The sequence below is a fragment of the Drosophila takahashii genome, chromosome 2R (genome assembly GCF_030179915.1).
Source record: "Drosophila takahashii strain IR98-3 E-12201 chromosome 2R, DtakHiC1v2, whole genome shotgun sequence".
NCBI lineage: Eukaryota > Metazoa > Arthropoda > Insecta > Diptera > Drosophilidae > Drosophila > Drosophila takahashii.
Genome location: NC_091679.1, coordinates 2,237,128 through 2,250,447, shown reverse-complemented (window position 1 = coordinate 2,250,447; position 13,320 = coordinate 2,237,128). Strand labels below are relative to the sequence as shown.

Genomic DNA, 13,320 nt, shown 5'->3' with positions numbered 1-13,320 from the left:
AGATAAGCGACAGCTTTAGGAGAATGAGAGAGACGGCGACAAAAGATAAGCAAAGAGCGCTGCAGGTGCCGTCGTACACCTATGCGCGCATGACTAGGCGCTGGCGCTCTGCTTCGAACACTGACTATATTAAGAGTATACAAATGCATCTGTATACTTGAAAATTTCTTGTTACGTTTCTATTCTGCTTTATTTCGTCAAGACTTATAAATAAATAACTGTTATTTTCTATGAAAAAACGTCGCAGCATGTAGGTCAACTCTCTCACTATTATCGGATCCATATGGAATTCATGTTTTCTCATTGTTTACTAGTCCTTTAACAATTTTTAATGTTTAAAAGTTAACTTTTAAGTGTTTTGACAATTTCTGAATGATAAAAAGTAAAAAGTAATCTTTTAATCTATTAAAAACTTACAATTATTTATTTAACCATCCATTTATAAAACAATAATTTTAACATTTATTTATAAAAGAACCGTCCATATAGATCTTCCTTGCACTCCCTTTAGCTGAGTGACGGGTATTAAATAGCAGTTATAGTTAAACTCTTTTAGTATTAAAAAAAATATTTGTTTTTTAAATTAGTAACTTTTAATTTTTGCTTTATGCCAAAAAAACCGACTTTTTTCCCACAGTGCGCTGGCGACACGCAGAGAAGATTTCTCCTCCCCTTTCCTGCCGATGCATCGGCAGTCGTACTTCCCGTCGGCGTTTGGGCTGAATTCCCAGCCCTGATTTTATCCTTTTCGCCGTCCATACTACTTGCGTATTATGCCTACCCGCAGTCATTTCCAACTATGGCCACTGATTCAAGGGCTTGAATACTACATCACCTCGGGCAGGACAAGCGACATTACATTACCCTGCTCGGGATAATGCAGTGACCATTGCCTAGCCGGCACCCTCGTGGAGGGTTCAGCTGGAGAATTTTTACCAGCCTAGATGGATATTAGTAATCAAAACCATTTCTAATTTACACTTTTACAATAACTTAAAAAATGTGGGCGCTAGGCAGAACTTAGCGCGTCAGCGATTTAGGGCGTTAAAGTGGGCGTGCACATTCGCATGGAAAATCATCCTAATGATCCTGATTATTTATATAACCCGAAAAGTTTCCTTCTACCTGTTACGTACTTTTCGACGAGTACAAAATTTCACGGTCTACGCACTCGGATAACATTTGTTTATAACTGCCGAAAATATTTAATTTAATTTTAAATTTCGTTCTTTTTTTCCTAACGCTACAAGTACAAAAAATACTTATAAATTAGTCACAATTAGTTAAATTCATGAAGATAAATAAATTTCTTAAATACATTGTTCTATTGCAAAGACATTAAATCCAGATGACATTAAAAACATTGATTTCTTAAAGACTAAAGTTTTGTTTTAAATTAATTATTAGTTTGAATATGTGTGTGTAATTTATCTTTGAATTGCATGTCAGATTAAATTGTTTTTGGTGGATGTGGTAGTTTATTCCAAGAACGTACAGCACAGATAAAAAAGTGTTTCTCGGTATAGGAGTGTTTTACACCTTGACAAATTAGATTATTTGTTCTGTTGGAAGCGCTAAATTGTAGCTTGCTAAAAAGATATTTTGGCTCGGCAGTTGTTATTATTTTGTGCAACAGTACTAGTGTTTTGAACTTGATCCAAACTTCGAGCGGCATGTCAAAAATGTTAAAAGTTGCGTCAGAGATTCATATATATCTCGCTACATTGTTAAAGACTACAAATAGTAATTTAAACGCAAGCGTTACACCAAGTCGGTCGTGTTTCTCATTCGCTCCTAAACTCTTTTCGATTTCACTAATAAAATCTATCCGCCTATCAAAATATCTATAAAGAAACAAGATAGTTCTATATTATCGTCGTTTTGATAACATTTCAAACATAGACTGTGATTTAAAAACGTATTTAAATACGAATTAATATCAACATAAACCAAAACAATAACAAAACTTTGCATTGCTCCGCGTTTCTGCCGCTTGTGTTCTGTTGTTGTTTACACTCTCCGTTGCTCTCCGAATCGTGCTTCTCTAATCTTTCGAACGCGTATTACTCTCTGAGCGGTCATTACCTCTCTAACGGTACTTCCTTCGCTGTCTGCTTTGTGCGTGCTGCTGAAACTCACCGGTTGCCCGGATAATCAACGGCTCTCCTGCCTAATATTTCTTGCAGTCTCTTTCATCGCTCTTTAATCCGAGCTCGCCTACTTGGTCTATAAGTTCCCTTAATCTCTTTGAATCTCTTAACTACCAATATGAGTGTACCGTGCACTGCCAAAAAATGCGAATACAATGGCACCATTGTTGGTGATTCCTATTTACTATGTTGGCTGTGCGACAATTGTGCACATATTAAATGCGCTGGTGCCGGCGCTAATGGTCGCATCGCTGATCTACTTTCCAAAAGAATAGGATTTCTTTGGACCTGCAGCGGTTGCCTTGATACGGCGTATTGTATGCGCACCTTCATGAGACAAACGCGGGATAACTTCAGAGATGTCCATAAACTTGTTACCGCCTTAACTGATAAGGTTTCTAAAATTGTGGGCGAATCTCCAAAAAGGAAAATCGCTAACAACAACAACCTTGAGATGCCGGCAGATGGGTTCCCATCGATGCTGACCCCAACCGGACATGACCTAGTTTCTCCAACTGCACTAGCCATCCCCGCCCCGGTGCTAAACTTTGTGCCTCCAGCCTCTGAGCGAGTAAACCTGTCTCCGGGAACACTCCCTAGAAACAGTGTATTAAATACGCCAGCATCATCCACAATTATGGCTTTGCAAATTCCACCAAATTCTATGCCGAAAGATCCAGTCAATCTAGGCAGATCCGAAGTCCATACTCAACCCTCCATAAGCTCTAATAGTACTCAAAATCCGTCCAAGCCTCATCCGAACGTCCAGGATGCACGTCCCATACGTGGTACTCGTAGACCCCTCGCTGCCGTGTCCTTAAAGGCAGTCGAAACTAAGAAGGCTATCTTTGTCTCTTGGCTTCGTCCTGATACCACCGAAGATGAAGTAAGGGGACATCTATGTGATACGTTCCAGGTCTCTTCCGACAATTTCATAATTTCCAAGTTCAATTTTAATTATAAGCGAAAAGTTGCTTCTTCTAAAATTATTCTTCCGGAATCTTTCTTACTTCGAGCATTAGGTCCTGGATTGTGGCCAGTTGACACCGTAGTCCATGAGTTTGCTCGTAAGGAACTATCCTCTAATAAAAATTCTTCGGTTCCAAAAAACTAGATTTCATTTTGCACTATCAAAATGTTCGTGGCCTTCTCAGCAAGCTAACTAGTTTGCATGCAAACAGTGCTGCTTTTGACTCGAGCATTATTGCCTTCACAGAAACTTGGCTTAATTCTACCGTATCCGATAGTGAAATAATGTCCAATAAATATTTCATTTATAGGCGTGACCGCCCCTCTCGTCGAGGTGGTGGTGTCCTAATTGCCGTAAATTCCGACTTATCGTCCCAAGCGTTGTCCATTGCTGACACGGCCGATATTGAGTTTATTGCTGTAAAAATATGCCTGCAAAGCTCCAACCTCTTTGTAACTTGCACGTATATTCCTCCATGTTCCCAAGCTTCTACATATTTGCAGCACCTCGCCGCTATTAGGAACATTTCTTCATCCGCTGATGCTTCAGATCACCTTATTATTTTGGGTGACTTCAATATTCCTCAACTATCCTGGCTGCCATATGATGATCTTGCTGCACTAGTTCCCAGCGATCAGAATGATTTCCTAGATGGTCTTATCGCCTTATCCCTTGGCCAAGTAAATTCCATACCCAATCAGAATGGGAGATTCCTAGACCTTATATTTGTATCTGACTTTTGCGATACCACTATAACGCGCTGTACTCCGCTGTCCAGTCCTGAAGACCCCTATCATCCGACACTACAATTTAACATTAATAGTGTGGTTCAGTTCCCAAATACTTCTGAAAAAGCGATTCAGACTCGATGCTTCCGGAAAGTCGATTACTCGCTACTGTCGGCTTCCTTGACCCAAGTGGGCAGGTCTATACTCCAAAATCTTTCGCTTGAAAATTCAGTATCAAGCTTTTACAATATTATGTATTCCTTATTTGATAAACTTGTTCCTTCCATTATTCAAAAAACCTCTACCAGCCCACCGTGGTCATCGAAACACTTGGCTCACCTAAAAAATTTAAAGACGAAACTGTATAAGAAGTTCGCAAAAACAGGGCTCCAATCTGATTTTTGCAAATACAGTGTAGCCAAATCCAATTATTTCCTGCATAATTCCGAATGCTATAATAGCTACCTGTTACGCTGCAAATATGAATTCCGCAGTAATCCCAAGCTATTTTACTCTTTTGTTTACTCAAAGCGTAAGTCCAAAACGTTTCCACCTTCTCTTCATTTGAACAACATATCAGCGTCAAATGACCAGGGAATCAGTAACCTGTTCGCGGACTTTTTTCAGTCCACATATTCGCCTTATTCAAATCTCCCAAATTCCGATTTCCGCTATTCCTATCAGCTAGCCCACACGGACTCCATATATTGTCCTGTAATTGATGAACGTGATGTCAGTCGCAGCCTATCCTCGATAAAGCTGTCTTATTCTCCAGGTCCCGATATGGTGCCCAGCTTCGTACTAAAATATTGCGCAGATCCACTTTCTGTTCCATTAACCATGATTTTCCAAAAATCTATCCATCTCTGCACCTTTCCGGCTGTTTGGAAGGAGTCCTTTATTATTCCACTTCATAAGAAGGGCAGCAAGTCTGATATTATGAACTATCGTGGGATAGCCAAACTAAGTGCTATTCCTAAGCTATTTGAAAAACTCATATGCGATCAATTGCAGCATCAGTGTCGCTCCTTATTATCTCCGAATCAACATGGTTTCACAAAATGTCGTTCAACTACAACTAACCTGCTGGAATTTACGACCTACATTAATAAAGGCTTCCTATCCTCCAATCAAACGGATGTAATTTTCACTGATTTTAGCAAAGCGTTTGATTCAGTGTGCCATGAGCTTCTTATCCACAAGCTGCGCCTTCTTGGTTTTCCACTAACTCTTTTGATGTGGATTCAGTCATACCTTACAGGCCGTTCCCAAAAGATACAATTTAATAATGTACTTTCAAAAATTGTATCTGTAAGCTCCGGAGTACCTCAAGGTAGCCATCTTGGTCCTTTGCTATTTGGTCTATTTATTAATGATCTTCCTCAAATTATCGTGGCCTCCAAAGTTCTTATGTATGCGGATGATGTCAAGTTGTGTATGCATATGACATCGCCTGGTTCCCACATGCAGCTCCAGCTTGACTTAAATAACCTTCAATCCTGGTGCCAAGTCAATAAGCTACTGCTTAATCCAGATAAATGTAAATCCATGACATTTTTTCGTTCCAATCCAGCTGTGCGTACATACTCCATTGGCCAATCAGCGCTAGAACGCATTGAAACCGTCCTAGATCTTGGAGTCCTATTTGACCATAAGATATGCTTCAATCGCCATGTCAGCACTATCTCCAATAAAGCTAAGGCCTTATTAGCTTTCATCAAACGCTGGTCCAAGGAATTCGATGATCCGTATATCACAAAGCTCCTGTATGTTTCCTTAGTTCGTCCAACGCTGGAATACTGCTCATGCGTATGGTCTCCACAGTATGAGCACTATCAAGACATGATTGAGTCCGTTCAGAAGCAGTTTCTCCTATTTGCCTTACGTGGTTTGAACTGGGACTCTGGAAGCCGACTACCTTCCTACAAAGACAGGCTGCGACTTTTGAATCTGCCAACTTTAAAGCATCGTCGAATATGTACTGGCATGATCTTCCTTCACAAGCTCCTTACTGGAGGTGTGGACTCACTTCACCTGATAACGTCCATAAATTGGAACGTTCCTTCTAGACCAACTCGTCGATTTCGGCCATTAGCACTGGAAATTGCCAGGTCAAACTACTCCCGTTTTGACCCATTCCGAGTTTTATGCGACAACTATAATGAATTGTACCACTTATTATCCTATGAGTGTTCCTACGATGTAAATTCAACCAGAGTCACTGCGTTCCTGTCTTCCGCAAATAATCAATCATATTGAAAATTTCTTGTATATTTTTTAAGTCCAATGAGCTGTTCATAGCTTTATATATTAAATAAATAAATAAATAAATAAATAATGGTGTCAGCTTAGTTTTCGCAACGAGCATTTTTAAATTTATTGGTAAAAAAATATGCCGGCAGCCACACGCTTAAACGGACCGATCACACTGCGATTCTTCTTCGTAAATATATGTGTCGTTATTCGCGAGGGATTGCGGGTGTTTCTGTTTTATTCAGAAAAAATGATTCAAGTTTGTAAATAACTGGTATGGTTTCGAGAAAAACACGATTGATCTGCGGAAGACCTGGACCTGAATAACGTATATGGGCCGTTCTTTTACAAACCGAACAGATTTGGCCAAAAAAAAAAATTCTCATTTTTGATTTGCCTGAAACTTTTTTTACACGTACTATTCGGAAAATAAGTAAACACGTGTATCAGGATTTGACCGAAAAAAAATTATTTTCCTAGTTAGAATTTTTTTAAGTGTGCCAAAAATTGTCAAATTTGAAAAAGTACCCTCTCATTGAAAATCTGTATCTCCGGTTATATGAATCCAATTGACTTCATGTCTTTTGCATTAATTCCTCTAAAACCTCTCCTTTCAAAATAAAATTTCTTTAAAAAAAATTTTTTTAATTTCTTAAAAATAAAAACAAAATAAGATTTAAAAAAGTTTTTTAACTATTGCCCCCACAAAAAAAAAATTTTTTTTTTATTTTAATACTTGCGTCATATTGTTAGTTATAATCGGTTTTTGTAAAAAGTTGGAGCCACGTTTAGTTTTTAAAATATCGAATTTGTTTTAGCAAGGCCTCGGCTTTTTTCTATGAAAAAACGTCGCAGCAAGTAGATCTACTCTCTCACTCTTATCGGATCCTAATGGAATTTATGTTTTCTCATTGTTTACTAGTCCTTTAACAATTGTTAAGGATTAAAAGTTAAGTTTTAAGTTTTTTGACAATTTCTGAATGCCAAAAAGTAAAAAGTCATTTTTTAATCAATTAAAAACTTACAACTATTTATTTAAACGTCTATTTAATAAGCAATAATTTTAAATTTATTTTATTTATTATTTTTTTATATTATGTAATTTATTAAACATTTTTAAATATTTTTTTTTAAGTTTTTAAAAAAATTTATTTAATAAAAATAAAAAATTCTAAAATTTAATTAATTTTTTTTTTAAATTTAAAAATAAATATTTAAAAATGTTTAATAAATTACATAATATAAAAAAATAATAAATAAAATAAATTTAAAATTATTGTTTATTAAATAGACGGTTAAATAAATAGTTGTAAGTTTTTAATTGATTAAAAAATTACTTTTTACTTTTTGTCATTCAGAAATTGACAAAAAACTTACAACTTAACTTTTAATCATTAACAATTGTTAAAGGACTAGTAAACAATGAGAAAACATAAATTCCATTAGGATCCGATAAGAGTGAGAGAGTAGATCTACTTGCTGCGACGATTTTTCATAGAAAAAAGCCGAGGCCTTGCTAAAACAAACTCGATATTTTAAAAACTAAAAGTGGCTCCAACTTTTTACAAAAACCGATTGTAACTAACAATATGACGCAAGTATTAAAATAAAAAAATTTTTTTTTTTTTTGTGGGGGCAATAGTTAAAAAATTTTTTTAAATCGTATTTTGTTTTTATTTTTAAGAAATGAAAAACATTTTTTTTTTAAGAAATTTTATTTTGAAAGGAGAGGTTTTAGAGGAATTAATGCAAAAGACATGAAGTCAATTGGATTCATATAACCGGAGATACAGATTTTCAATGAGAGGGTACTTTTTAAAATTTGACAATTTTTGGCACACTTAAAAAAATTCTAACTAGGAAAATAATTTTTTTTCGGTCAAATCCTGATACACGTGTTTACTTATTTTCCGAATAGTACGTGTAAAAAAAGTTTCAGGCAAATCAAAAATGTGAGCCAATAAAAGGTGTTCGGTTTGTAAAAGAACCGCCCATATTAACTATTGGATTGTCTATATTTTCTCACCGTTCATTATACCTTACAGGCGATTGCCAGCCGGTTGGATTGATTGACGTCACTGACTGCTACTACGGATTTCCAATCTCGTTAAGCTTCCCTCACTTTATGAACGGCGATTTGGGGCTACAACAAAACATTACCGGCATAAATCCTGATCCGGCTAAGCACTCATCAGCTTTTGTCATTCAACCGGTATGTTCATCCTTAAGTTTGTTTTGGTATAATTACTGCGGCGCTCAGCCGATTGCCCAAAAAATCTTACAATTGTATGAGTTATTCTTAAGGGGGGGAGATACATATTGGAAAAAAATAATTTTTTATTAATGAATGGTCCGATTTAAAAAATGTCTTCTACATTTCGATAGGTATAAATATACACAACAAAATTGCATTTATACTTCTCGGAAATCTTTAAAGATGTGGGCGCAGGACACATTTTAAAATCGTTAGTGGGCGATTGTGGGCGTTAGAGGGGGCGTGGCGCTCAGCTGAAGTTTAGCAAGTTTAAAAAAATGAGATATGTTTCATTAAGATCGGTAAACAACTTAAACCGTACTACATAATCGCACAATGCTAGATATCTATACATAAATACAAATTGCCCGTCCATACAAGTTTGTATGAAATTCGTTTTTAACGATATAGCAGTTTTGTTATCGTGCACATCGTCAACAGCCATTTAATAATTTGTTGACCGATCTTTATGAAACATATCTCATTTTTTTAGTCGTTTTATCTACTATCAAAATAAAAATAAAAAAATTAAGAATTTAAAATTTAACTATTTTTTTTTTAAATTAAAACCGCATGTAACTTTGGTTTTTTCTTATTTATTTCCCCTTTTTCCTTATTTTTTACGGTGTAAGTACTCATTTTTTTCCAAATCGATTTTATTTATTCAGAGTAGTATTTTTAAGGAAATTTTAGGGAATCACAAGCCATACTTAAGTGTTAAGTGTTCCTTTTAAGCTGCAAATCAGATTTTAGCATGGATGATGACTTTGAAATAACCAAATCCAGGCTTGGAAGCTTTTGGGATCGTCCAATTGGCCCAGACTTCTTATAAACATGATCCTAACTTAAGATAAAATACTAACCGTAGCCCCATTCTAGATTTAATATTTTAAAATTTATAAGTAACACAAGTGTACCATTTTTGTTGACGTCCTATATTTGTTGCTGCTGGCGGTAGTCTGTTCCTTAGCCAGCTCGTCAAATAAAAAAATATGTATTTAAAGTAGGTGCAAATTTACCCTAAGCATAGAGTGGCGAAATTTCCCCACACAGTACTTTTTTAGAAATAATTATTTTTCTTCCGAAATTAGGCGCGAAGTTAAAAATCACTAACTCTGAAATGCACATTATAGCACTGTGAATTATTAAAAAAAACTTGTATTTCGTCGAGAACTAAATGTATCTTTTGAACGATAAAAACACATTTAATAAGTATTATAGCTTAATTATCTTGGCCTTCTGTACAAAAAAAATGCATTGGTTGTGTTATGCTGTCTTAAAAGACTAAAACAAAAAATGTTATATATATGTTTACTACTTATGGATTCCGAGATATTGCAGGTGACGAAATTGCCCCACTCTCCCCTACAATTATAATCAATACCGCAGCTGAATACTTTTATGTTTTTTGACTATGTTTTCTAGAATTTATTTCTCCCTTAAAAAAAATCTCAAAAAAATTCTATGGGGTTTGAAACATAAAGAGTGTATCTTTAAAAAAACTTGAACATCAAAACAAACCATGAATCTGTTCTTACTTCGGGGAACTTTTTGGAAAACGCAGTTTAACTTGGAAATTCGAAACGAATTCAAAAAAAAAATAGCATCCATCGAGATAAATTTTAGATGTTGCATAGTGTAATTATAGATAATTTATAGCTGAAAATATTTCTTAAAAATACTACATAGTTATTTTTAAAGGGCTTAACTAAAGTTATCTTTAATTGTCAAAATTATTTATTTTTAGAAATTCTTTTAATTAAATTTTAAACTGATTAGCACTTCTTATTTATTTAAGAACATGGAGCAGTTCGTTCCACAGGCGCACAGCATTGATGTAGAATTGTCTCTGAGAACACAGTAATCTTGTTCTCGGATGAATTAAATTATTAGTTCGATTTGATTGGGCATGCACAAGTTTGTCAGCGAGGTAAGTTGGTTCATTTGTCATTATAATCTTATGAACGAAAATTAGAGCTCTAAAATCTATCCATTGTTCTAACTTTAGATCGTAAATAGACTCTGCCAGGGTGGATATGTGTTCTCCTCTCTTTTATTAAATACGTATCTGGATATGGAGTTGAACCCAACTTTTAATTTTTAAAAGTCCCGAGTATCGCAATAGCCAAAAATTTCAACACAATAAAATAATGAGGATAGTAGGTATATTTATACCCGTTACCCGTAGAGTAATTTCAGCCGAGCGCCACGCCCCCTCTAACGCCCACAATCGCCCACTAACGATTTTAAAATGTGTCTGGCGCCCACATCTTTAAAGATTTCCGAGAAGTATAAATTTTTTTGTGTATATTTATACCTATCGAAATGCAGAAGACATTTTTCAAATCGGACCATTCATTAAAAAGTTATACGCAATCAAAATTGTTTATATATCTATCTCCCTCGCACTCTGTTCGTCTGTCTGTACGTCTGTCTGTCCGTCTGTCTGTCAGTATGAACGCTGAGATCTCGGAAACTACAAAAGCTAGAAGGTGGAGATTTCCCACACATATTCTTGGGCTTCCTACGCAGCGCAAGTTTATCTCAGCCGAGCGCCACGCCCCCTCTAACGCCCACAATCGCCCACTAACGATTTTAAAATGGGTCCTGCGCCCACATCTTTAAAGATTTCCGAGAAGTATAAATTCAATTTTGTTGGGTATATTTATACGTATCGAAATGTAGAAGATCATTCGGATCATTCATTAAAAAGTTATACGCAATCAAAATAATATATATTTATCTCCCTCGCACTCCCCTTAGCTGAGTTATGTGTATTAGATAGTAGGGACACAAACCCGACTATAGCGTTCTCTCTTGTTTTGCTATGAGGATCTTAAGGTTTACTGGCAAAAAGTGTTGGGATACTGACAACTGCCTTAACTTTCCATATATTTATACCCTTGCAGAGGGTATTATGATTTCAGTCAGAAGTTTGCAACGCAGTGAAGGAGACGTTTCCGACCCCATAAAGTATATATATTCTTGAACAGCATCACTAGACGAGACGATCTAGCCATCTCCGTCTGTCCGTCCGTCTGTGAAACATTACCTTCTACTCTTGGGAGTATTATTTTTTAATATTTCTGAATTTCGAATTAAATATTTAAAAAATCGGACGACAGATATATGGTAACTGCCATAGGAACGATCGGAAAATGAAGGGAAAAGTAATAGGAAATAAATTTTAGCTTCTTTGGTTTTTATTGTATTCTCTTTTACTGTAGAATATGACTCTTTTTAAAAATTTCCGAATTTTATCAAAATTGGACGACTATGTCATATAGCTGCTTTAGAAACGATCAAAAAATTAATTGATAAAGGGAAAAAAGGGAAAGAGAAGACGTTAACAAAGTGCTCCCCAAAGCCTATCAGAAAACTCGTGAACACAAAGCGCCTTAAAAGCTAAATCGCGTTATATTGCGTTTGTGAAGTCGGTCGCCACGCGAGGGACTTGATCCTCTTGCCTTATACCCAGTTCTAACGCCGCAAAACAAATTAAACTAATTTGGTAAAATCTGTTTTTATACCCTTGCAGAGGGTATTATAATTTTGGTCAGAAGTTTGTAACGCAGTGAAGGAGACGTTTCCGACCCCATAAAGTATATATATTCTTGATCAGGATCAATAGGGGAGTCGATATAGCCATGTCCGTCTGTCCGTCTGTCCGTCTGTCCGTCTGTTTCAATACCGTTTGCGAGCTCAGTTTAAAAGCTAGCGCCTTGAAACTTTCACAGTCGTCCTAAAACATGTGTACGCAGATCAAGTTTGAAAGCCGACCCGATCGGACGTCTATATCCTATAGCTCCCATAGGAACAATCGGATATAGCTTTCACAAAAATGAAGATATTTCGCTCAGTGTAAGAGCTATTGGCATGAATCTTTCCAAATCGTATTTTTTTGTGCGTACCTTGATCAGGGTAAAAGCGCGTGCCGATCGGACGTCTATATCTTATAGCTCCCATAGGAACAATAGGGTGAAATCGGTCAAAATTTGACGTTTTTCAGGATATTTCGCGCAAAATATTAGCTATTCCCATGAAACTTTCCAAATCGTATTTTTTTGTGCGTACCTTCATTAGGGTAAACGCGCGTGCCGATCGGGCGTCTATATCCTATAGCTCCCATAGGAACAATAGGGTGAAAAATTTTAAAATTTTATTTTTTCAATTATAAAATATTTTGTTGTTTATTAATTCATGTTGCTAGTCTAGTCAAGTTTTAATTCGTAAAATCTGCAAGGGTATTAAAACTTCGGCTTGCCGAAGTTAGCTTCCGTCCTCGTTTTTTTTGTTTCTGCACTTGTTTGGTGAGAGAAGCTGTCAAGTTGCATCTTCGAAATTATTGAGAGATTAGCGCTACCAGATTACAACCAGCAGTAACTAATATATATGATTGACGATGATGCACTACGAGCAGTACAAACAAGTGGCCCAACGATACCAAGCACGTGCTTGTTACGCGCGGGACCCTTTATCAATTAGGTCAAAAATGCGAGTTCGCGAGGAAAATACATGAAACAAATAAAGATTATAATGGCTAAAACTAAGATTGAAGCAAATGAGATAAAATTTTAGTTTTTAATACAGGGATAGATGTGCAAATTAAATGATAAAGATTGTTATAATTTGTACATAGAACGCGAAAGGGCTCATGCAGAGTAAAATTTTATGTACATCGAGGCAAATTAAGAGGGTAATCATTTCGTGTTAGTCTAACGGGAACATTAAAAGTTAAACGGTTTATCAGTTCTACAGAATCGATATCACCTGTTATAAGATTTTGCATAAAAATAGTACCAAGTCTTATTCTACGGTTTTCAAGTGTAGGTAAAATAAGCAATAGTAATCTCCTCTGGTAGGGAGGTAGCCTTACGTTTTGATCCCAGTTCAAACTACGAAGAGCAAAAATAAGAAATTTTTTTTGTACCGACTCTATACGGTCAATGTGCACTTGGTATTGTG

General features: G+C 36.0%; 1 protein-coding gene across 6 annotated transcripts in view; it reads left to right on the top strand.

Annotated features, from left to right (window-relative positions):
* The window catches only part of LOC138912316 (scavenger receptor class B member 1), a 472,662-nt gene that overhangs the window by 322,435 nt on the left and 136,907 nt on the right, over window positions 1-13,320 (top strand). For all 6 annotated transcript variants that reach the window (XM_070212707.1, XM_070212704.1, XM_070212706.1 and 3 more), the window contains exon 7: window positions 8,147-8,313. In XM_070212707.1, the coding sequence (XP_070068808.1) occupies window positions 8,147-8,313 (167 nt within the window). The remainder of the gene's footprint in view (window positions 1-8,146; window positions 8,314-13,320) is intronic.